The sequence below is a fragment of the Ylistrum balloti genome, unplaced genomic scaffold (assembly GCF_031769215.1).
Source record: "Ylistrum balloti isolate Yb309-2 unplaced genomic scaffold, AGI_CSIRO_Ybal_v1 Utg371312, whole genome shotgun sequence".
NCBI classification, from domain to species: Eukaryota; Metazoa; Mollusca; class Bivalvia; order Pectinida; family Pectinidae; genus Ylistrum; species Ylistrum balloti.
In genome coordinates, this window is record NW_026782701.1 from 16,903 (window position 1) to 41,757 (window position 24,855).

Below are 24,855 nucleotides of genomic sequence, written 5' to 3' on the forward strand. Positions count from 1 at the left end.
TACAAAATGACATGTAAAAGAAGCCGGATAATCGAGGTCACGTGAAGCAATACGATAATCGACATATCAAGTTTTAGTATAAATCTAAAACACAGTTATAATGTTATTAATTGATAAAGCGATAGAGGATCAAATACAGCAAGTAGATTTGGTAAAAAAAAAGATGTTGACCAGTACAATGTATAATTATTTCAATATACAGTATATACATACACACTTATAATTACACATATTAATGTACAACCATGTATAACGAAGCACACTCTAAGTAACAAGTACATGAAATAATCAAGTATATTGTATATATAGGGCATGTACACACGTACAAACTATAATACATCCAAAACACTCGTCAATACCTAAGTGCATATATAAATATACATACATATATACTTAACACACTCACACACACACCCTCACACACGCGCATACCCACGCACTCTCGCACATTACAGCGCATACACGCGCATATACATTCACAGCACATACTCACACGCATACATATGCATAACATGCACACTCCCAAACATATCCAAAATATACACGCATAGCTGTAAATATATACAACACACATACACATACACATACACACATATATATGTAACACTACATAGCGTACATACACGTGCATCACACACACTCATAAACACACATACACACTTATGAACAACACTCACACCCGTTTATTTTCTTAGTACACATACAAAAACAACCGTTATAAAATACTTACTGGTAAAGTAGTTTAACGTATTGTACAGTGCGTAAACTTGTATGCACCATAGATTATACATTTATACATATATATTGTATACAGCCGTACTGTTTACATAACACTGTGTACCGTATGCTATGTATTTACATATGATGTATCGGTCAGTTCTCGGTCGACCGATCAATTGTATCGAGAGCTCAGCTTCCGTGTTGGTCAAAAACGCTAGTCACTTCGATTGAACCATCGATACCGAATACCGCACTGCCTCAACGTAAAAATATACACTAGCCAGGAAAAGCTAACGGGCGGACGAACGTACGTACGGACGCACACATTAAAAAGGAATTCGTAAAAACCTATAAACAAATGAAATATCATCAGCATTAGGATGGAGCACAGCACGGTATATAAACCGCACTGCTTCAATGTTAAATATGCACTAGCCAGGAAAAGTTAACGCACGGACAGACGGACACATGCATAATATGGGGATGCGTAAAGACGTAAGAAACAATATACTAATGAACTATCGTCAGCATAAGGTTGCAGCAAGCACAGTATATAATCTGCCTGTATAACATACCTTAGTCAAAGTAATCTTTTAAAGGATAGTTTAAGATGATAGATAGTTATGTGTAAAACACATTATTTTTTTTATTTGAAGTCATAATGTGCACTAAACCTTCGTACAGGGCGTAAACCATAAATTATATATTTATACCTATATACATACGGTTGTTTTAGTTTAAACATATTTTATTGCCAACAAACAAGCAAACGGATCGGGCACAAGTTATTACAACATTATTTAAGCCCTCTCCACACATTATAACAAGTAAAAATTAAGGCAAATAAGAAACACAAAACATACATATTTCAAGTCCTGACCTAAGGTCGCTCTCTTCGTTCATTCAAAATGAACATTAATTATTTACTTAAATTAAAATCTATTGCTGGTTTTGATGAAGATGTGTACATTTCTATATATTTCTACATTAAAGTCAACGAGTAAGTGTTGACCTCCACAAAGGAGGATATTTAGATTAAAATCGATGTTTGTATCCAGTGTGTTTAAGCTTTGAAATAGAATTTGCCGCTGAATACTATAATTTACACAGCTAAAAAAGAAGTGATAAGCATTCTCACATGGATGACCACAACCACACTCTGGGCTTTCTGTGAGATGAGCACGAAATAAATCATGGTTCAATGAACTACATTTATGCCTCAATTTAGCGTGAACTATATTTAGTTTCTATCTCCAAAATTATAATGTACGGGAGGCTGGTATTGGTTTGACTTGAACGAATGTTTAAAACAACTTAATGTAGGGGATGATCTACTGATATATCCAGTTCGTTCCAAACACGAAGGAAGGAGGAATTTGTGCTAGAAAGTCTATAGTTGGGAATTGAAAAGTTGGACCGATTTCATAATGGATACCGGATGTCTTGACCAACAGTATGTGGCAGGATGGAATTTAGAAATTCTGGAGTTAAATTATTGTTCATCTTATATATAAGATAGAGTTTTCGTCGTTGCCTTCTTTCAGAAAGTAGTTCTAATCCAGATTCAGCATATAACGAGTCAGTGCTTGCAAAGGATGGTAATCTTGTAATAATACGCATAGCCTCACGTTGAGCTTTCTCTAATAAATTGGATTCATATACAGTACAGCCATCCCATATTTCGCAAGCTATTAAAAAATAGGTAATAAAAAGCACTTATAAATCTTATGTAGTGTGTCATGCTTAAACGTATATTTCAGTTTACGTAAGACATTAACTTTTTTCATAACTGACTTATATATATTACCAGTATGGTCATTCCATTTTCCTTTGAAATTGAACGTAGCTTCCCAAGTGTTGATGACATTCACTAAAATTAAGAAATTCATTATCAAACTGTAATTCAAAGTCATCAACATTAGAAACAAAAAGTACATCTGTTTTACTCGGATTAATATCAACTAGCCACTTTTTTGTCCATATATTTAGAGACTCTTGGTCTCGGTTTAACCAAGTTTGGATCTCATGACAAGAAGATGAAATGGACATAAGGAAAGTATCGTCTGCAAATAGGCGAGAAGCTGAAGAGAGGACCTCAGAAACATTATTTATAAAAACTAGAAAAAGAAGAGGCCGAAGAATATACCCTTGAGGAACGCCAGCTTTAGTTATGCCAATATCAGAAAATGAATTAAAAATAATTACTTGTTGTCTATTAGTTAGGTAATTTTTTAGCCGGCCTAACAATTCGCCGGATATACTATATGATTTTAGTTTAATTATTAATCCCTGGTGCCAAACGCGATCAAAAGCCTTAGAAATATCACAAAATACTAAACAACAATACTTTTTTCTTCAAGTGCCAAACAAATACTAGGATAAATCTCAATTAACTGATAAACAGTAGAATGTTTTGGCATAAAACCCGACTGATACTTGTAAAACATCATTTTCCATAAAGTAATTGTGAACACGTTTATATATAACCTTTTCAAAAACTTTTCCAACAGTAGATAATAGAGATATTGGTCTATAATTACAAGGAGAGTACTTATCACCTTTTTTGAACAGTGGCATTACTGAAGCAAGTTTCCAAATAGATGGATAAACACCGGACGATAGAGAAAGGTTAAAAAGTATTTCAAGCGGTGTGGAAACCGTTCGAGATGTAAACTTTAGCATTTGGTGACTAATTCCGTCATGTCCAGAGGCCTTGACTAATTTCAAAATTTGTAAGATATCTATAATCTCCTCAGATTTTACCCTGATAGAATTCAATACTTTGTTTTATCTTCAATAACTGGTGTTTCAATGTTTGTATCGTCTACATTAGTAATAGCGTAAAAGTAATTATTTAGAATGTTGGCTTTATCAACATCGCCAGTAACTAGTTCAACATTATCCGAATTAGGACGAACAAGAGTAGGAATTGATTGGGAAGTACTGGATGCCTTCATTAGCCTTTTGATCAATCTCCAATAAGCTTTTGGATCTGAACTGGAATAGTGGTCAATAATACCGTTAACATTTTCAAAAAAAATTACATGTGCATATTTTTTCATATTATTGACTTTATTACGCTGGGCTTTAAATCTACTAATATCTACATGAAGTTTCGAAAGTCGAGCCTATTACGAATCGGTATATTTTTCCTTAGCTCAGATGACATCCAAGGTTTATCATATGGTCTAATTACCACTTCTTTAAGGGGTATACATTGCTGAGCAAAGTCTATATATTTATTTGTAAAAAAACTCGCAAGCACTATCAGCTGAATTCATTCTACCCAAAGTGTTTTCCCAATCGTAATTAGCAATAAGGTGATTGAATCTGTCGAAATCTGCATGTTTATATTTCCAAACTTTACGTTTATATATAGGTTTTATATCAAATGAGATTTCGACAGAAACAAGACTACCATCATGGTCACTAATAAGTCTATCAATAGGTAAAACAGAAGAATCCAGGTAATTAACTGATTCAGAGGGGAAAATAGGGTCTAGTAGACTAGCTCTAGTAGGGCCAATTCTAGTAGGAGAACGGATAACATTATTTAGATCAAAAGTTGTTATTTAGATCACCATTTATTATCAAGTTCGATGAAATATCCAGAGCTTTTTCTCCCGAAGAATATAAATGATTCCAAAACGGATTATTAGAATTTTCTGGTCTATACAGTGTTCCTATAATTATTTTGTAATTTGGTAGATCTATCATCGACTAAATAGTTTCAATACCCGGAATTTCTAAATCAAACAAACGTGAAACTTTTAGTCGATCATTTATATAAACTAGGACCTCACCACCAGCAAAATATCTGTCTAAACGAAATGGATCGTGAAAACCTTCTAAAACTAAACATTCGTCAGAGATATTTTCCTCTAAGTGTGTCTCGGTAAAACAAAGAACATCGTACTCTCCTACTATATCTAACTTATTTCTAATACTTCTTAAGTTCAGATGTAATATTGATAAATCTTTTGGTCCCGGATTAGACTCGACATCCATGTGCATAAGTAATAATAAAAGAAGTACAACTGAAAAATTGATTTTGGTAAAACTAGAGTATATGAAGACAAGTAATGAATACATGCGCTTAAATACAGGGTTCCCTAACAGTAACATATGGGTAATCAAGGATCTAATACTAAAAATAACTTTATTAGAATTGATAAAACACTTCCCGAAGACCTTATTGTAAAAGATACCTATTGCCATCTTGTAACACAATATTATTACCCATTATCAAATTTGTATCTCTTACAAATGCTTTTCAGGCGATACGGTTCAAAACAGAAATGTACAATCCAACAAGGGTTATACTGGGGAGAGCAACCAGAGGACAGAGCTTGACAAAAGGCAACAAAAATAAGCAAACAGTGAATGAACATATTTACAAAAGCATGAGCTGTGAGGAACATTAACATAATAATTCCGACAGGGTTCCATGTTTCCAAAACGGATTTGGATTGGAAATATGGCAATTATATCTCAGTAAAACAACCAACACTATCTACCAACAAACACCAACTTCAGGATTGAATCGTACAGTATGCACACACAGTATGAAACCACTAGATCAGATTTTACATAATAAGTACTATGCTTACTAATACCAGTATGTGGTACCACTATATAAGATTTTACACAGTAAGTACCTTACTAATACCAGTATGTGGTACCACTATATAAGATTTTACACAGTAAGTACCTTACTAATACCAGCATGTGGTACCACTAGATCAGATTTTACATAAGTACTATGCTTACTAATACAAGTATGTGGTACCACCAGATCAGATTTTACATAATAAGTACTATGCTTACTAATACAAGTATGTGGTACCACTATATCAGATTTTACATAATAAGTACTATGCATACAAATACCAGTATGTGGTCCGGTGTGTTTCTATAACGATAATACATGTCAGAATTGAGAAAAAAAACAAAACAAAAAAACAAACAAAAAAACAAAAAACAAAAAGAAAAAACAAACATATGTATATACTGATTGTGATGGTAAACAAACATATTTGGGATTTGATTTATTTGAAAGATTTCATTTAATGACCAGATGCTCCTTCCGCACTCGGAACATAGGGTGCAATATCATCGTACGACTTTACCACAATTTTCTGCGAGTCCATCCTAACTTTTAAGAAAATTCGTCCGTCGTTCGTCCAGTAGGAGGCAATGTTTTTGGCTCTACGCGCACGAGAAAGATCACTGATGAGTTTTTGCCTCTGCCTTGTAAGTTCTTCCGAAATGAACACATTAAAAGATCCCGATCTGTGGTTTTTGAGACCTTTTTTAGACATAAATATTTTATTTTTTATCTTCCAGTTCCTGAACAGGCATATAATCTGACCTTTGACGTTTCTTATCTTGCCAATGCTATATGACCGGTTAATATTCTCAGTAGCCAGTGGTGGTGAGATGGCAAGTTTCTCATTACATATCCTCAACAAAAAAAGAAAGGTTAACATGTTTCCTTGGCGAATACCTGTAAATGAGTGAAAACAAAATGACGTTTGTGCAATATTAGAAAATGGTAATGTTTTACATTACAAAATCCAAGGGGGTTACCAAAATCATTCAAGCGTGAACGTCTGTATTAGCGAAAGAGCTGCACGAGGTTTTCTGCGACTAACTTGTATCTTCGCTTGAATTTCATAAACATTCAACCTGACCTGTTCCTTAGATCCTTAGGACTTAGAAATCACCGAATCTTGCTATCTATCAACTTTATCATTATGCCCCGGCTGTCACAAGTACAGAGAGAAAGGGCTGTAGGCATGATGCAGGCTGGGGAGTCTCGCCGTCGAGTTGCACGGCATTTTGGTTGCAGTGTTAAGACAATTTGCCAGTTGGTAAGTCGTTTAAACCAAACTGGGACAACATCCGATCGTCCCCGAAGCGGCCGATCCCGTAAAACGAACGCCAGGGATGACCGACGTATACGATTAATACACTTGCGCAATCGATTCGTAACCGCAGTAGACACTACAAGGACATTGTTTGGGCGTCGTGTGTCTCCCCAAACAGTCCGCAACAGGTTGAGGGCCTACCAATTGAAAGCGCGGCGTCCCCACACTGGACCCAATTTGTTGCGACGTCACCGTAATAAGCGTTGTAACTGGACCCGTGTTCACCGTCGTTGGGCCTTACGAAAATGGAACAATGTTCTGTTTTCAGATGAGTCCAGGTTTTGTCTGCAACACGGTGACGGAAGGCGGAGAGTATGGAGGCGACGAGGGGAGCGTTTTGCGAACTACTGCGTCGCAGAACGGGACCGCTTTGGCGGCGGAGGTGTGATGGTTTGGGGTGGTATTTGTGGGGGGACTCGTACCAGGCTTGTTGTACTAAATGGTAATTTAACCGGCATTCGATATCGGGATAAAATTTTAAGACCAGTGGTTCTGCCATTCTTAAGACGCCATGGCGTTGGCGCCATTTTTCAACAGGATAACGCACCAGCGCACACCAGTCGCGTCAGCTGAACTTTCTTGCAGCAGAATAACGTACAGGTGTTAGATTTGCCATCTAAATCACCTGATTTGTCACCGATTGAGCATGTCTGGGACGTTTTTGGGCGACGCGTGAGAGAACGTCAAAATCAGCCGTCAAACTTGCAGGAGCTGGCCCAAGCCTTGATCGCTGAATGGAACAACATCCCTCCTCGAATTATCCGTCAGTTTACGAGTTCCATGCGACGACGCTGCAATGCTGTTTATTTCGCAAACGGTGGCCATACCCGTTACTAATGGTGTTACCTTTGAAATTGACCAAAACGTTCTTTACAGTTGAATAAGATCAACTGAACGCAAAGTTTTATAATGAACCATGACTGCAGGTTTATCAGAATTGATCAATTACTTTATTCGTACATGATTGGTAAGGATTTATGAAGGGGTTAATTAATTAATCACAGAATAAAGTAGTGTTACCTTTCTTTTTTTGTTTAGTATATATTAACAACAAGGTCGTCCGTACGCTAGAGATCACTCTCTGTCATAGGTACACCGTGAAAACGGAGGGAGGTTCTCCGGCCATATTGTTCAATCTCCTCGAGGCCTATCTCTAGAATGTCTACCTTTTCATTCAAAGACTGTACTTCAGCATGGAGTTGACTGTTTTCATTTTTAAGTGAAGATATTTCGACATGTTGACGTAAAGAGATAGTTTTTATTTCAGTGTTCAACAACGCAATTTGGTTGGTCAATGGCTCCACTAATTCTTTAAATATGGATTTTAGGGTAGGGGTGATGGCTTCCGCAAGACAGGGAGCGACTGCTTAAACAAACTCAGTTCTCTGCATTGAGGTTTGAATTAGGTCATGTGGATCAAAAAGTTTACCCTGGTGGGTTACTTTCAGATTACTCGATAGAGAGAGATCTGTCATAGAATTTCTCCTCCTCATAGCTGGGGGAGCATCAACATTTACTCCATGAACCACTTCATACTCAGATGGACTGAATGTCTGACTTATTGTTCATTTTTGGCGTTCGGACACTGGATTGTTTTCAGGAACAGACGACATGGTGGACACAACGATAATACAATGCTACAGGCTACAAGGCGTAGAATGTTATTACGTGCCGACAGGTAAATACAGGTGAAGAGGCACTCAACTATGAAAAACAAATGTTTCTTTGTACGGCAAATAATATTATTAGTAGTGGTCAATATTTCAGCGATTCATAGACAGTTTCTGATTCCACATTACCAACCAAACAACCTCACCGAATCCAAAGGAGAAAAAAACACATACAAAGCGGCAAAACCCAGCAAAATCCTCGGAGCAAAATTCAACCGTCTGTCATAGTCGCCATTCAACCGAGAAACGGATGTACTGTATACTTAATATGTACATGTGTGTTTAAATACATGTATATCCTGAATAATTTCATTTAACTAATCAGGACAAGCTGAATTGTGATGTATCGGTCAGTTCCCGGATGACCTATCAATTGTATCGACAGCTCAGCTTCCGTGTTGGTAAAAAAAAAAAAAAAAAAACTAGCCACTTCGACTGAACCATTGATACAATTGACCGGAAATACCGCAATTCCTCGACGTAAAAATATACACTATTCAGGAAAAGTTAACGGACGGACGGATGCATAAAAAAGGAAATTCGCAATCAATATACAATATGCGCACTAAATCTGTGTACAGATGTTAAATGTACCAGGCAGGTACCACATTAATTTGTACACTAAGTAGGTGTCACACCATCAACTCGAATTCGTTGTGTGTTGAACGTTTTTTATTAATACCCCTGGTTTAGGATTACAACCACATCACTACACCGACCGTCGGGTCGTGTCAGTCACTTAACTGTAGCTCTATGTGGTGCCTGGACTCCCGAGGACGTCCAGAGCGACGTGGCTAGTCTGTGATTCTGCCCAGCACCCAGGGGTATCCCTAGTTTTATTACCCTACACACTCACTCTTGCACGACTTCCTCACCTGTCACACCTGGACATGCACACGTCTCAAGACAACACCATATAAGGACAGACACTGACACTACCTAACAGGTAACACCAAATAAGGACATACAGGTAAATGCACGGACAGTAACGAATACAGATTAAACAGGACGTTACAGACATTTACTCCAATTTACCATGTGACATACTCCCCCTGTAGGGAAATGTCGTCCCGACATTTTACGGACTTGCCTGGAACTCTTACCTACAAAGTGAAAACTGTGATTGATTACTTTCCCTGAAATAAAATCATTGAAGTAAACAATTTTGCAGTAGAAGTAACATACGTCAACAGAGTAAAGACCTCAAACTGTCTGCCATACAAATAATCCTCGAATTTTTCAGTGATTGCCCACTTAAGACATAAAAATTCTAGTTTGTGTGCAGGGTACAATCTTTCACTGGCCTTAAGACCCCAACTGGCATAGGCTATTACCCTATCCTTACCCTCTTGCTTCTGATATAACACATCTCCAAGCCCATCCTGAGAAGCATCTATTTTCAATCTAAATGGCTTTTCATAGTCAGCATACGCTAGGATAGGTGGACTAGATAGTTTGGATATCAGGGTTTCAAATGCCCTTGACCTTGATTGTGGGGTGCCCTATCAACAGCTCATTAAGTGGCCTGGCTATTTTAGCATAATTTTTTACAAACTTCCTATAGTAGCCTGTAAATCCCAGAAAAGTTTGACCGACTGACAGGGTTTCCATGACTTCAGAGCCTCAATTTTCTCATCATCAGCACTAATTCCCTGTTCACTGACAATATGCCCTAGATATTGCACACTAGTCTTAAGGAACTCACATTTGCTAGGATTTAATTTCAACCCATGGGTCTGTAGTCTCTCAAATACACCGGCCAATCTTTCCAACTGTTCCTCAAACGTCTTGGAAAATGTTAAAATGTCATCCAAGAAAATCGAACATTCCAGAAGGTTCTTATTCCCCATACACCTCTCCATCAGCCTCTGGAAAGTTGCAAAGCATTGCAAAGCCCGAAAGGTTATCTTTTGAACTGAAAAAACCATAAAGGTCCTACCGAAAAAGCTGTTTTATCCCTCAATGATTTCAGCAGCCTTAAGTTCCTGTAAATGTTCCCTAACCTCCCCATACATTGCAGGGAGTACCTTACGATAAGGTAGCTTGAATGGTTTCTCATCGGTTAACTTAATTTGGTGCTTCACCAAATCAGCACACCCTATGTCAAACTGACCTGTGGAAAACAAGGAATTCCACTCACCCAACAATGCCTTAGCTCTCTGCTGCTGATCACAATCTAGGGTCTCTGAGTTTAGCTTGATACCAAGACTATCAAAATCTGACTCTGCCTCACCACTCTCAGAATGACCTTCACCTCTTTCAGGGTCCCAATGCCTTACAACCTTGGCCTCCTGAATAGAACAAATCTCTGAAGCTGGTCTGACTTGTATCGGATGACATGAAATGTTACAAACCCTGACTGAGATCCTAGCATTGCCTCCCTTTTGAACCTTCAATAGCCTAGGACATACTAGCAATCCCCCTTGGGTACTCCCACAAGTCTCAACCACCACGGAGTTAAACCTCTTATTTCTCCGAACAACGCCATCAACCACTCTACTTTCCCCAGGACCGATACTGTAAGGACTCCTGTTTGTCGTAGTAACACTATCCACCTGGGATATACCTGTCAATGCCCTTTTCCACACATAAGCCTCATCTGAGATACCTATATCCCCACTCTCTGAAAGGTTAAGAACATTTGTCCCTATGATTATAGGTACCCGCCTATTGTACTGGGTATCTGGCACTATGAGTACTGGAGCACATACTGGATCTGACATGACATTTTTACAAAATATGTCTGCCTCAAAATAGCCTAAATAGGGTAACCTGCTTCCAGCCGCACACCGCAACTCCAAACCAAAATCTTCTAATGGGTTTAGTACACAATCAGGTAAAGAATCAAAGACACTTTTTGCACAGGTACTTACCATGGAACCGGTATCAACCAAACACTTGGTCGCAGCGCCACATATGTCTACAGTAGCCTCACTAGCATTACCTACAAGTTTTGTCCTAAGACTTTTCTTGTCTTGTTCATAGGGCTGTTTTAAACCGTTCTCTCCCGCTATTTGCCCTTTAACAGTGGGAGTTACTCTTTTGGCTGAGTTTTCTTATCTTGACTTTTCATAGGCCCTCTCTTGACCTGATTGTTGATCAGCATTTCTTTTCGAGTGTCCTTGTCCCACAACAAATGGCCTGGGGTTATTCCTAGAGTTGTTAGAACAATCAGAATTAGAATATTTTTTCCACTCAATTTCTCCATTTTTGACTCTAAAGATTTCATTTTCTCACACAAACTGTCTAACTGAAACATGAGTACATTCATTTTCTCATCACTTTTATCTACCTGTACTGGCTGATGATGTGCAACCTGCTTTGTCTTAACCTTATCAACATTGCAAAGCTCCATTTCAACTGCTCTTACTTCACGAACCAATACATCAAAAGACTGAATAGTTTCGTACTTATGACGGGTCTGTGTCTTAAGACGCTCCGAGAGCGACGTCCAGAATTTTGACCTGAGCATAGTGTCTCTTGACCCCATATCAACATAACCACTCTCTATTGCTGCCTGGAGTTGCGTCTCCAGCCGACAGGCAAATGGTTTTTTCAACGATTCTCAAAGTTCTAACATTGAGAAATGTTGGTTATAAGATTCATTGTTTTCGGAAGAGAATTTCAACTTTGCTTTTTCTCGAGTAGTTTTAATTGTTTTTTTGGAATGATTATTTGCAGACAAATTTTTGGGAAAAGCAGATCCTAAAGCATTTGCAATATCAAATTTCGATGTGGTTAATTTTCCATTAATTTTCAGATGTACCATTGTTTTGAATGATGTATCACCGCTGATTCGTTTAATCATATCCCATACCTTTTCGGTTGGAGTATTGACATTTAATTTCGACACATACGATCTCGAAGATAACTGTTTGTGTAAGCGTATAGCACGACGGGCTTTTGCTCTAACATTGTTGTTTAACCTACCGCATGTGGGGTTGTTTTTTTAATTGCCTCAATGAGGTTTTCCTGTTTCTAATAGCTTTATCACAATCTTCATTAATCTAAGGTTGTTTTGTTGTGTTTTCTATTGGACTTTGGTATACAGTCTCCAGCTATTTCAAGAAATTCGGTAGTAAAGGATTCTATCGGGTCTCCTAAATTCAGGAAATCAATGGTGTTGAGAATTTTGGTATCCAGATGTTCAAATTTACTCCAATCTGCTTTACATAATTGCCAGTGAGGTAAATTCTCGCTCTCTGTAGATCCACCATTCCTTAGAAGTAATGGAAAGTGATCGGTTCCACAGAGATCATCATTCGAAATCGAGTAACAACGATGAATGACATAAAGTTAAATCAAGGTGAGGAATTTTTTATTTTCTGCTTGGACTGAATTTTCACTTTTTGAGTGCTGGGAGCTGGTTTTAATGGGGTTTGAGTGTTATGATCCTGTTTTGATGGTGATGGTGGTTGCCGCGATGGCTGTGTTGTACAGCAGGCCGAAGGGCACAAAGAATCCATGCCAGTCTGTGTACATGCATCACATGTCTATGTAGCAACATCATCACGGGTCTCCACTGTCCTAATACCAGCCTTTGTACGCCTGGCATAAGATGGACCCGACAAAAGCATTTCAACAATCTTCCTTTCCTTGGGAAAAGTAATGTTGTTTGTGTACTTGACGCGAAGGATCTCTTTTTCCTTGCGCCAAGCAGAGCTATCTCTTGAATATGCTAGATGCCTCCACCAAAGTTCGCGCAGTGAGCCTAACATCCACAAGCACCATCTGCCGACCCATCTTTGTGGCCCGCAACTCCACATTTAGCATAAACGTTCCTTATTTTACAGTTACCAGAATGAAGATCAATGTTTTAGCAACCGAAACATCGAACTGGATTTGGGATGAATGTATATATCCCCGCAAAATTTTTCGACGCCAACCTCGACACGATTTGGTAAAATTGAGATGTTAAAAGTAAGCACGAAAGTGTTGATGTCCCGGATGGTGCCATTTTGCTTCACCTTGATCCGTTTAACCTGGTTGACTTTCTGTTGGTTTTCTTTGAAGTAACTGAGGATGTTCTCTTCGCTCTCTCCCTGAAGAGGTAGACAGCGTGTAACGCACTTTGATGTGTTCAGGGAGGCATGAGTGACAACGTGTACAACTATGTCAAAAAACGTTGTCATCCTATGAAGTTCTTGACCTGTTGCTGGCGGATAACTTCCACAAGGGGCTCGCCAGACCGCAGTTTTTCAACGCTCTTTGGATTACCGCATGTTGACAGGATAGTTTTTTTTTATAATAAATGGTGAAACGAATGACATTGGTGTATCCTTTTCCAACGATCATATGACGATGAACTGGTTGAAATCATGGTCATCTGAGTCTGATGATGGACAAGGGCTTTTATTTTGATTTTTTGTGCCCATAATTAGATGCATAGATTTTCCATTACCCGTACACGAGTGCCAAGTAGTAAACTCGAAATAATAGAATTCTCCTGATTAACTCTTAAACCAGCACTTACTGAACGCAACCCACAGTAGACAGGTTGCCCCTTTTCAAGGACTTTTACCACACGCATTAGGATACAGCGGATATATTATAACTCCTATCCGCAAGGAAAGAAGATGGCAAAGGGATTTATCATGTAAATTATATATATATATATGAAAAAGCATTTAAAAGAGTAAATGTATGATTATGCTTAAAAATAAAGTATAAAAAAAATACTTTTGAAAAGGAGGAGTGCCAATTTGGGCCTTCTGGCGGCCATGACCGATATTTTTTATTTCTTGTGTAGGAATTCCTTGGGGTTAGGCGGTCATGATATGACATAAAATTAAGGTCAGATCTGAGCCATTCATTAGTTATGGGGGGGGGGGGGGTGGGGGTAAAATTCATAAACAGCTGGCGCGTGTTTTATGACAAACCTACATTATATTTTTGGATTTTTTCTTCTTAATTTTCATGTAATAATCCATATCAAAACATTCATTAGTGAAATTGATTGAAAAAAATATTCCATTGTTGAAAAGTAGGTCATGGTAATTAAGCTCATTAATTGCTAATTATATTAAAGATGAACTTAATTTTCTGCCTTAATGCACATAAAAACAATACCTTTATCATGTGTCATGCTTTAGTAAGATTTATTTTTGAATACTTTATAGAAAATGGAGAATTAATTAATGGAGTAAAGTTACACTTTTGACAACTTTTGGTTGATATAGATTGTCATGTAATTATATTAGATAATAAATATCTAATATATAAATTGTACTGCATTAAGAACTGTTTAAAATAAATTGTTGATAAATGTAGAGATATTTGCAATTTAAATGTTTGGCGGGATATAATTGCCATCCCCTGACATATACCTTGTTAAGGATCTTTGTGTCTACCGGTATTATACATGTGCACCTTGTCTCAGACAGTTCATATATTATATATACAATTAATACGTGGAGTCGGCAAATGGGCGGATTAAGCAGTGGAAGACCGACATGTTTTGCCCAACACTCTCATTCCAGTTGTAGGTGATTTTGTGAGAATTGTGTGTGCAATTTGTAATGTGCCACACACATTCTCCCAATGACCTCATCATTGCTACAATGTTGGCTTTCAAAATGTCAATAAATTGCAAATTCAAGTTGAAAAAGAAGGTTTGGCTAGGAAAATAGCCATTTCAAGCTTGATGAGGCCAGTTTTGACTTTCCTAGCTAATTGTAATTGAGATCATACCATGGGAGTATATCAGTTGAAGCAGGCAAAGTCATATACCATGGAGCACTTGTTGAAGATGGTCAGTATGAATTAATGGCATGCAGGGAAAAGCCTGGCTTAATTAAAGTTCAGATTGTCCAGACATGTTGTAACTTTTACAAATGAATTGTAATCCTATATCTGGTTGGTATTGCCAGTGTAAGGTTGGTGCCAGGGTAGTGGGCTGCTGTGCCCATATTGCATCTGTTCTCTGGTACCTTTCTTATGAGCGACACCAGCCTAGGATAGCACACCCAACTGCCTCATCAAGCTACCTCAGCTGTGCTGATGAGCAATGATGATTTGTCTTTGACAGTGACAATGAGTAACTAACTATGTGTACCACACATTGTATGTATAGTGGAGTGAAATGCAACACTAGAGGTTAAGATTGATATCTTTCATTAGCCATTTCTGTGTTAATACTTCGGTAAAACCACTAGATACAGACATATGGTCAAAGTTAACTAAAATTCAAAGCACCGCCTCTTCTTTGTTTTCTTTAAAGTATGCAAAAATATTTCTTATTAAAACATGGTACATGATAAAGGTATTGTTTTTATGTACATTAAGGCAGAAAACTAAGTTCATCTTTAATATAATTCGCAATTAAGGAGCTTAATTACCATGACCTACTTTTCAACAATGGAATATTTTTTTCAATCAATTTTACTAATGAATGTTTTGATATGGATTATTACATGAAAATTAAGAAGAAAAAATCCAAAAATATAATGTAGGTTTGTATATATATATATGAAAAAACCCCCCCCCCCCCCATAACTAATGAATGGCTCAGATCTGACCTTAATTTTATGTCATATCATGACCGCCTTAAAAAATTCCTACACAAGAAATAAAAAATATCGGTCATGGCCGCCAGAAGGCCCAAATTGGCACTCCTCCTTTATAGAACATATGCCCATATTGGAGTATGCCGATGTGTTATCTGACAATTCCATTATCTATTACTGCTGTATCACATTTGATGCCTTGAACGAAGGAGATGGATGTATATATTTCACATAGAGCCTGAGAAAGGTATCCGACTCTTTTGGTGTGAATGATCGTCTTCTGTGTGAGAGCAGGTCATCTGTTGGCGAATTGTTCTTAAGATATCAAATGTATTGTTTTGTCATTGTAAACCATCATTTGTAACAAAACAACACAATGCTGTCCCTTAAGATATGTTAATTATTTATAAGAGAAAAGACATTTTAACACACCTTAACATTTGCGAGACGTTATTCCTTTAAGCTCCAGCTCTTATGGTTGGAGACTGCAAATCATTTAAATGTATTTACCTATTTTCTACATGGGCGGCTGTGGGCGTTTCAGCTTTCGCGGTAGCAGGTGATGTAGTCCTATGAAAAATAAAACAATGGAGAATGTTTTAGCACAACTTAACCTTTGAGACAAGTTATTCTTGACTTCCAGTTCTTATGATTGGGGATTGTTATCAATTATATGTATTTACCTTCTTCTTTACAGGAGCTGTGGACTCTATTTCCTCTGTAGAAAAAGGTACAGTCCTCTGAAAAATAAAGAAAATGGATAATGAATACTGTGTTTCTTTTCATTTTTAATTGAATTACACGACAACCCTAGCCATACCGTATTTATATGCAACATTATTTGTAAACTTGTACCCAATTCTGCTAACACTGTAATTTCCTTTGCTAATTATGATCTAACTCTAAATGCAACCCAAAGTAACTACACTAGCTTAATGCTAACAACCTTGCATAAGAAAGTAACTATATAGCACAACTCTAACCCTAACTGCCAGGATGTTTATGCTAAATAAGTAACGAATATGCTAAACTAGTAACGTATTGCGCTCACTTTGTAACAAAAAACTCTAGCTCTAATTTTTAACCAATTATGTATAATAACCTTCATTCACGTCGTTGCTCTTGGATGGGATTCTGGAGTGCTTTCAACGGGATGCGGAAACTTTACGCTGTTAAATTGGAAACGTGAAAGGGGGTTTAAATATACAATTTAAAGTAACGCAAAGAACGACTAAGTTAAAATGATATTTTGAAACGAATGGTACAACCTAATATCGGTGTTTATCACTACCTTTGACTTGCGGACCACGGTTGTAATCATTGTTGACACGTGGATGGCGTTGTTGATCTTACTTTATTGTAGTATCTGTCGCTGGTCGCCGTTCCTTGATTCATGTGTGATGCTAGTGGTTCCATGGCCTCTTGTTAATTACCTGTTTAATGTTAAGCTGGTCAGTGGCAAATGTGCGTTCCCCGATTCTGTATAGGTATAGAATACGCTTTTGATTATACACAAACTTATGTAGTAGATTCCTCATTGATTTATTGACTTGTGGATACAGAAACAGACGATGTGTCATACCTACGGTAGCCTGTTCATACTGGCTTCATTATGTTGAGTTATCTGAGAAATCGAATTTTTAGGAATAATCACATGTATGCATGTTACAACTGAAATAAACTCCGTTTATGCTAAACCCGTGACAAATTCTACTATAACTCCCTATATTAATTGTGATCTAACTCTAATCCTAAGTAATCTGATTAGCTTAATGTTACCAATCTAGCATTAACAAGTTACAATATAGCATAACTCTTCCCCTAACTTTGCTTCTGCTACAATTGTTACATCATTACTCATCGTAACGTCATACATATAGGACAGGGGAACATCACTGATACACATAAAAACTTGGATACAAGAAAGTCAACATTACTATTTCTAGAAATTAGATCCATATTTACATCTACATCACAAACGCTACTGGAGATTAGACAATTACCTCTGGCACGATAGAACGTTATAATAGTTCGGATCACAAACTATCCCGAAGAATCTCAACGCTATTGTAGAGAAAAGGCGCGGATACGTTCGTTCAGGGTAAAGGGAATTATGTTCTCAAACAACTGCATAAAGCAATTTACGCGCATTAATTTACGGTCCAGGGGAGACCACTCTCTCCCAGTTATCTTTGTTGAAATTAGTGAACGATTGATAAATAACTTCAAAATATCTTCTGTGCAGGATGTTACTGAAAGACGGATAAATATTGCTGTTGAACTTTATCAAACAAAATATGTTCCGTTTGAACGAGACACAACATTGGCCTCTTCATCAAGTTTAACGACAAGTCTAACATAATGTCACCGATATCTTTACCTTCGTCACCCCAGTATGAAAATGCTATTAAGTCGTTTATTTCTTGTCTGCATCCTGTTATAACAAGACTTGATATTTGTATCAAAAACCTGTTCACCGGTTCACACCTGAACAGTTGTCAAATTTCAGTAAACCTAAAAGCATGTGTTTCAGCACCAACGTACGCTGTTTTTTGGCGATGTTTTGACATTGCCTCTGTCACGTCGTATTTATATATTTGTTGTTTGTGTACGTGCGGTGTTTTCGTTGTTCCTGTCGGGCCACCGTATCTTGTGTGTGACAAGGCAAGTGGGAATTCATGGCAGTCGCTTGATACCAAGCTGTTGTTTACGGGGTATCTACCCGATTTTTATCTGCAATAGCGGATGTGTAACATGTACAGGCACAGATTACAGATTGTGGTAAGTCTATCTTTATAATTTTCCCTATGTTTCACTGTTTTCTTTGCCCGTTCCTTATCTTTCCTTATCTTTGGTAAACATTCGCTTAGGTCGTTCGGCTCAGTCATGCATAGCATTATCATTATTATGAGTAATGCTAAATTAGGGCAGATATTCTTAAATATTTTGTTGTTATTAGCTAGGAAAATCCTTATTGTAGACAAGTCTATATACTGAGGCAGTTATTATAACTTGTTTATATTCTGTTGACATTTAGAATACTCAGACGAGAACATGTGTATGTTTGATAAAATATGGAGGCCGTGAGATACCGTAAAATGTCTTGTGTATCGTTTTCGAGATAGTCGTTAGGTATCTCTGAGCCCGCACGAAACCTAACGTGATATTATTACTTTAATGACTCTTTACACTATGTAATATAACGAATGATAGTAATTTAGCGGTTTGCTATGGAAATTGCTAGTATTCAAATATTGATTGATTATATCTTAAGTTGTGCAAGTGTTGTATGTAGGTTTTAGTCTTCGTTATTATTATTCTTCAAGTTCTATATGACGGTCACCACAACTTCAGTTACCTCAGCCAGGATCTGTTACTAGTAAGTGACTTCACCAGGACCTTTTGACAGTAAGGTCAGCCAACTCACTAGAACGCCAGGACAGGTGTTAAGGTGGACATCGCAAGCCAGGTTCATCTCGATTACTAGTAAGTGACGGCACAAGGACCTTTTGACAGTAAGGTCAGCCAACTCACTAGAACACCAGGACAGGTGTTAAGGTGGACATCGCAAGCCAGGTTCATCTCGATTACTAGTAAGTGACGGCACCAGGACCATGGACAGTAAGGTCAGCCAACTCACTAGAACGCCAGGACAGGTGTTAAGGTGGACATCGCAAGCAAGGTTTATCTCGATTACTAGTGACGGCACCAGGACCATGGGCAGTAAGGTCAGCCAACTCACTAGAACGCCAGGACAGGTGTTAAGGTGGACATCGCAAGCGTTTTAAACAGAGAGTCTGCGCTGTTGGGTACAGTGCATATATGGATACTGCGATCATGGGAAGCACTGCAGCGTGTGTTGGATGACATGAGTGACATACTCTCTTGTTTGGCACATGCAGTGCCAGGTTGCTACTGATCACTCAGCCTTGGTGAAACTATTTGTTCTTGGAAGTTTTCCTCTGTTGAACCAATGACTGTGTTCGTCTGCGGAATTGAAACTTTGTGTATGATTGTGAAAGACTAATCTAGTGATTTCATAGTGTATTGCATTATTTGTGTTAAACTGGATGAATGAGCTTTTGTGTTTTGATTGTGTTGTAAATAAATCTTCCACACACGCACACGCACACGCACGCACACACACACACACACACACACACACACATATATATCATCAAACACAAGCTGTGTTCCGTGTAAACCTCTAGGCTTTTTAGTGATGGCCTCCCTCATCTCTACCTAACGTCCCTCTAACCCAAGGATTTAAGTAACTTTACTACGTGTGTAAGAGTTAGCTCCCTTCCATCATCATTTAAAGTATGATGCATAGATTGTGTCTATCATCAAGCACATGGAAATAATCTTCTCTGTCATTTATCTTTCATTACCTGTCGGTAAAAGCTGTATTCAACAACAGAGAGAGAATCCGGTTGGTTAACAAAGTGTTCATTTAGTAAGTAGTAACCCTACCGGATATATATATATATATATCAACATGAAAATTGTTCACCAAGGAATTACTTGAAGCTGGAGAAAGCTGCAGAGGAATTCGAATTCGATTACCAAGAAAACTTATGGTATAAGAGGTATATTTAAAATAATCACAATTTTACTGAAACATATTGCCCTGCAAGTCCTTTCGCTTGGAAAGAGTTTGAGGCAACAAATGTCGACCAATCTGTGGTAACGATATCTTTAATGCATGACCCAAAAATGTATAGATGTATATTTATAGACGTCTTCCGTGTCTCTGAAATAGCTTTAGCACAATTTGTGTGGATATGTCCAGTCGGAATTACATTAATTCGCTACACCGACCAGACCCTGGTATTTGTTAGTCTCTCTTCATCTATATGATGTATAACATATAGCATGTCACACTGCCAAATAATCTCAGTTGTCATGTGGGATGTGTCGAGGGATATTTGCGAATATCAACACGACAGGAACCAATGACTATGGTCAGTCAAGAGAAACCTGTTGACATCCACCAGTCAAACCGTCGAAACGACGGGAAAACTGTGGACAGCCACCAGTCAAACCGTCGAAATGACGGGAAAACTGTTGACATCCACCAGTCAAACCGTCGAAACGACGGGAAAACTGTGGACAGCCACCAGTCAATCCGTCGAAATGATGTGGAAACTGTTGACAGCCACCAGTCAAACCGTCGAAACGACGGGAAAACTGTGGACAGCCACCAGTCAAACCGTCGAAATGATGGGAAAACTGTTGATAGTCACCAGTCAAACCGTCGAAACGACGGGAAAACTGTGGACAGCCACCAGTCAAACCGTCGAAACGACGGGAAAACTGTGGACAGCCACCAGTCAATCCGTCGAAATGATGTGGAAACTGTTGACAGCCACCAATCAAACCGTCGAAATGAAGAGAAAACTGTTGACAGCCACCAGTCAAACCGTCGAAATGATGGGAAAACTGTTGACAGCCACCAGTCAAACCGTCGAAATGATGTGAAAACTGTGGACAGCCACCAGTCAAACCGTCGAAATGACGGGAAAACTGTGGACAGACACCAGTCAAACCGTCGAAATGATGGAAAAACAGTTGACAGCCACCAGTCAAACCGTCGAAACGACGGGAAAACTGTGGACAGCCACCAGTCAATCCGTCGAAATGATGTGGAAACTGTTGACAGCCACCAGTCAAACCGTCGAAACGACGGGAAAACTGTGGACAGCCACCAGTCAAAACGTCGAAATGATGGGAAAACTGTGGACAGCCACCAGTCAAACCGTCGAAACGACGGGAAAACTGTGGACAGCCACCAGTCAAATCGTCGAAATGACGGGAAAACTGTGGACAGCCACCAGTCAAACCGTCGAAATGATGGGAAAACAGTTGACAGCCACCAGTCAAACCGTCGAAATGATGGGAAAACTGTGGACAGCCACCAGTCAAACCGTCGAAACGACGGGAAAACTGTGGACAGCCACCAGTCAATCCGTCGAAATGATGTGGAAACTGTGGACAGCCACCAGTCAAACCGTCGAAACGACTGGAAAACTGTGGACAGCCATGAGTCAAACCGTCGAAATGATGGGAAAACTGTTGACAGCCACCAGTCAAACCGTCGAAATGATGGGAAAATGTGGACAGCCACCAGTCAAACCGTCGAAACGACTGGAAAACTGTGGACAGCCACCAGTCAAACCGTCGAGATGACGGGAAAACTGTGGACAGCCACCAGTCAAACCGTCGAAATGACGGGAAAACTGTGGACAGCCACCAGTGAAACCGTCGAAACGACGGGAAAACTGTGGACAGCCACCAGTCAAAACGTCGAAATGATGGCAAAAGTCCATTTAGACTTGTATGCTGAAGAAATCACGTCAACAAGATGATCATTAAAAAACAAAGATTTAAAGACGTCTTTGTTTGTTGGAAGAAGTAGACGATTCTCCAGAGGACATCGAGGACATGTATATTACCAGCAAAATATGTCATCAGACTGATGGATAAGAAGGTGTTTTCCTATCTAATGGGAAATAATTATTTTGTAAAAGCCAACCATTTCTGGAAGTAAATGGATTTCTGATCGGATCTGTCGATAGAGATGACTGCAGCGGTCTCACCACCAAGAATTTTTTTTTATATTTCAAACATTTCAGTGTCATTTTCTCTGAACTTTGAAGACATCTACTATTTGCACACATTCCCATAGCCTTCAGACAGCGACCCAATCTATAAATGTTATGCTGATATTATTTGGATTTTAAAGCGCCTTCTTGAATGTTACGTCGTCAAAAAAGAACTCCTTCAACATCACATCTATCTACATACACATTGTAGTACATGAATGTGCAATTAAGCATGATGCCACATGACAAGTTAAATGCTATTTGTCTGTACATACATTAAACCACTGATTAATAGACATATCACCAACACTTTCTCCTAATTGGTTTTGCAACCTTTAATGTGGCTATTCTCTTTGATCCTCGGCCTTTAGAGGAGTTATTCTTCGTCATTACCGAGGGCGGGTCTGCTCGTAACTTGTTTTAGTGTTAACTCTGCGATGATGCTATAATGTGAGTAATTATAAGATTGTCTGCACGGACTGGACTAAAGTAAGCTTTAAAACCAAATGTCCAAACGGAACACATTTTCCGTATACATCAATAATCTTTTAGAAAGTAAACCAAATGTTTTACTCTAGTCAAGATCAGGACTTTGCAATAGACGGAATGAATATTTTATAAACCGAGATTTGAATGTTTATACTGGGATGTTAAGCTTACAGTTGTTAGCCTGTACATGTATATTCGCCTTTTTACCCTATTACCGAAGTCGTAAGAAATACACCTCCGAGTCCGGACCCAGACTTAGACATCCACGCATCAGTGATTTGTTACTTCCGCTTCCTTCTCATCGCCTCTTCGTACAGACAGTTTGACCATATAATGCGATCATTTGCTTCGGAATTCCATTTCTCAATTAACATTAACCTGACTTTATAGGGCTTAGAGATAACGAACTAACCACCTCATTTCTTTATTTCATGGTGGGCGTTTTAAGAGACTTGTAAATGGAACAATTGATTTTTTTAACATCCTAGTTTGATTTTCTGTAATCAACCTTTGACATGGAAATATCTATCTATCTATCTATCTACCTACCTACCTACCTCTCCCTCCCTCCCTCCCTCCCCCCCTCTCTCTCTCTCTCTCTCTCTCTCTCTCTCTCTCTCTCTCTCTCTATCTATCTATCTATCTGTCTATCTGTATATACACATAACGTCCTATTTAATAATCCCTATTTGTCTTCCAATTAGCTACTAATGTATAATGGCATGTGATGTATATGGTTTAGTTTACATTTCAATATCGTGGATTAGTTCACACAATGCTTAAATGAACTTCCGAGCAAATGAAGAAGATAGAATAGGACTGGACAACATGTGAAGTGCCTATAGGAGGAAAAATGGATGATGTTGATTTCATGAGGGAAAATGCTTATGTTAGTAATTTGTTCAAATCTATACACATAGTAAGGGTGATGGCTTGATTTCCTTATTAGCAATTTTCCATTTCTAGTTTGCCACATGTCTTCCCATCTAATGATATTTATATCGAAGCTGATGCCATAGTCCCAATATCACGATGTTCCCAATATCACGATGTCCACAACTGACAAATGAATTAAAGACACAGGACTAATTAATTAACAGGAATGAAGCAGAAGACGCTTACTAACACCTCCAATGGGTCACATCGAGCTATACAACATAGTAGATTCCAATTGGGATGCATTAGCCCAAAGGTACTAGTACTAACCGATCTGTAACGGTTTTCTCTCTAGCTGTAACCTTCCATTTGTTATATATGATATAAATGTCTATAAATGTAAATAAGTGTATATCGTATCTATATTGATTGTTTTGATAAACAGATACTGACAAAGCCAAAAGTTGAATGTTTAACACAAATAACAATGGTTGAATTAGTTGTTCCTTGTAACAGTTTTTACTACAGTGATTGTTTCTGATATAGCAGTTGATGTTGTTGGAGTTACTGTTAAATTTCTAGTATCTGATTATATTCTTTGTGATATGATTCTTTTAGGAGTTGTTTCCTTATCTGATGTTGACGAGTTGTTTCTACTAATATATATCACAAGATAGATGCCTATCAATGCATATGTACAAGCCTTGTTCCTAATTACGGTAGCGCCAGTCCCTTTTGCTATCTCCTTGTCAATCCAAGTTCTGCCTTCGGCCTCCTTCATTGAAATACTCCTTCAATAGTTCTCTGTGGTACGAAAATTGCTAGGACGAAAACAGATTTAAAATTCTTAACAGACAAATGATATATATTTATATCAGTCATTAAGAGGTGGGATATCTTTCAATCTTTAATCAAAATCAAGCTTTTTTATGTGTTTTCTTCGATTTGCTCTCTTTACATAATTCGGTTGACTGTTATAAAGAAAGGGATTTATGGCGACAAGGCGATGGACTGTTAGTAAAAATGCATTTAGTTAATGTCGGATATCATCATCATCATC

The 24,855-nt window shown here is 38.2% G+C and overlaps 1 protein-coding gene across 1 annotated transcript; it reads left to right on the top strand.

The window, feature by feature from the left end:
• Positions 1-20,786: 20,786 nt before the first annotated feature.
• On the top strand, positions 20,787-22,193 carry LOC132561954 (uncharacterized). The gene has a single exon (XM_060226675.1). It carries the CDS (start codon positions 20,787-20,789, stop codon positions 22,191-22,193), a length of 1,407 nt encoding a protein of 468 aa, XP_060082658.1.
• The last annotated feature ends 2,662 nt before the right edge of the window (positions 22,194-24,855 follow it).

Excerpts from the sequence above, each read along its gene's own strand:
- LOC132561954 (XM_060226675.1), top strand. The coding sequence starts at position 20,787 with ATGGTCAGTCAAGAGAAACCTGTTGACATCCACCAGTCAAACCGTCGA.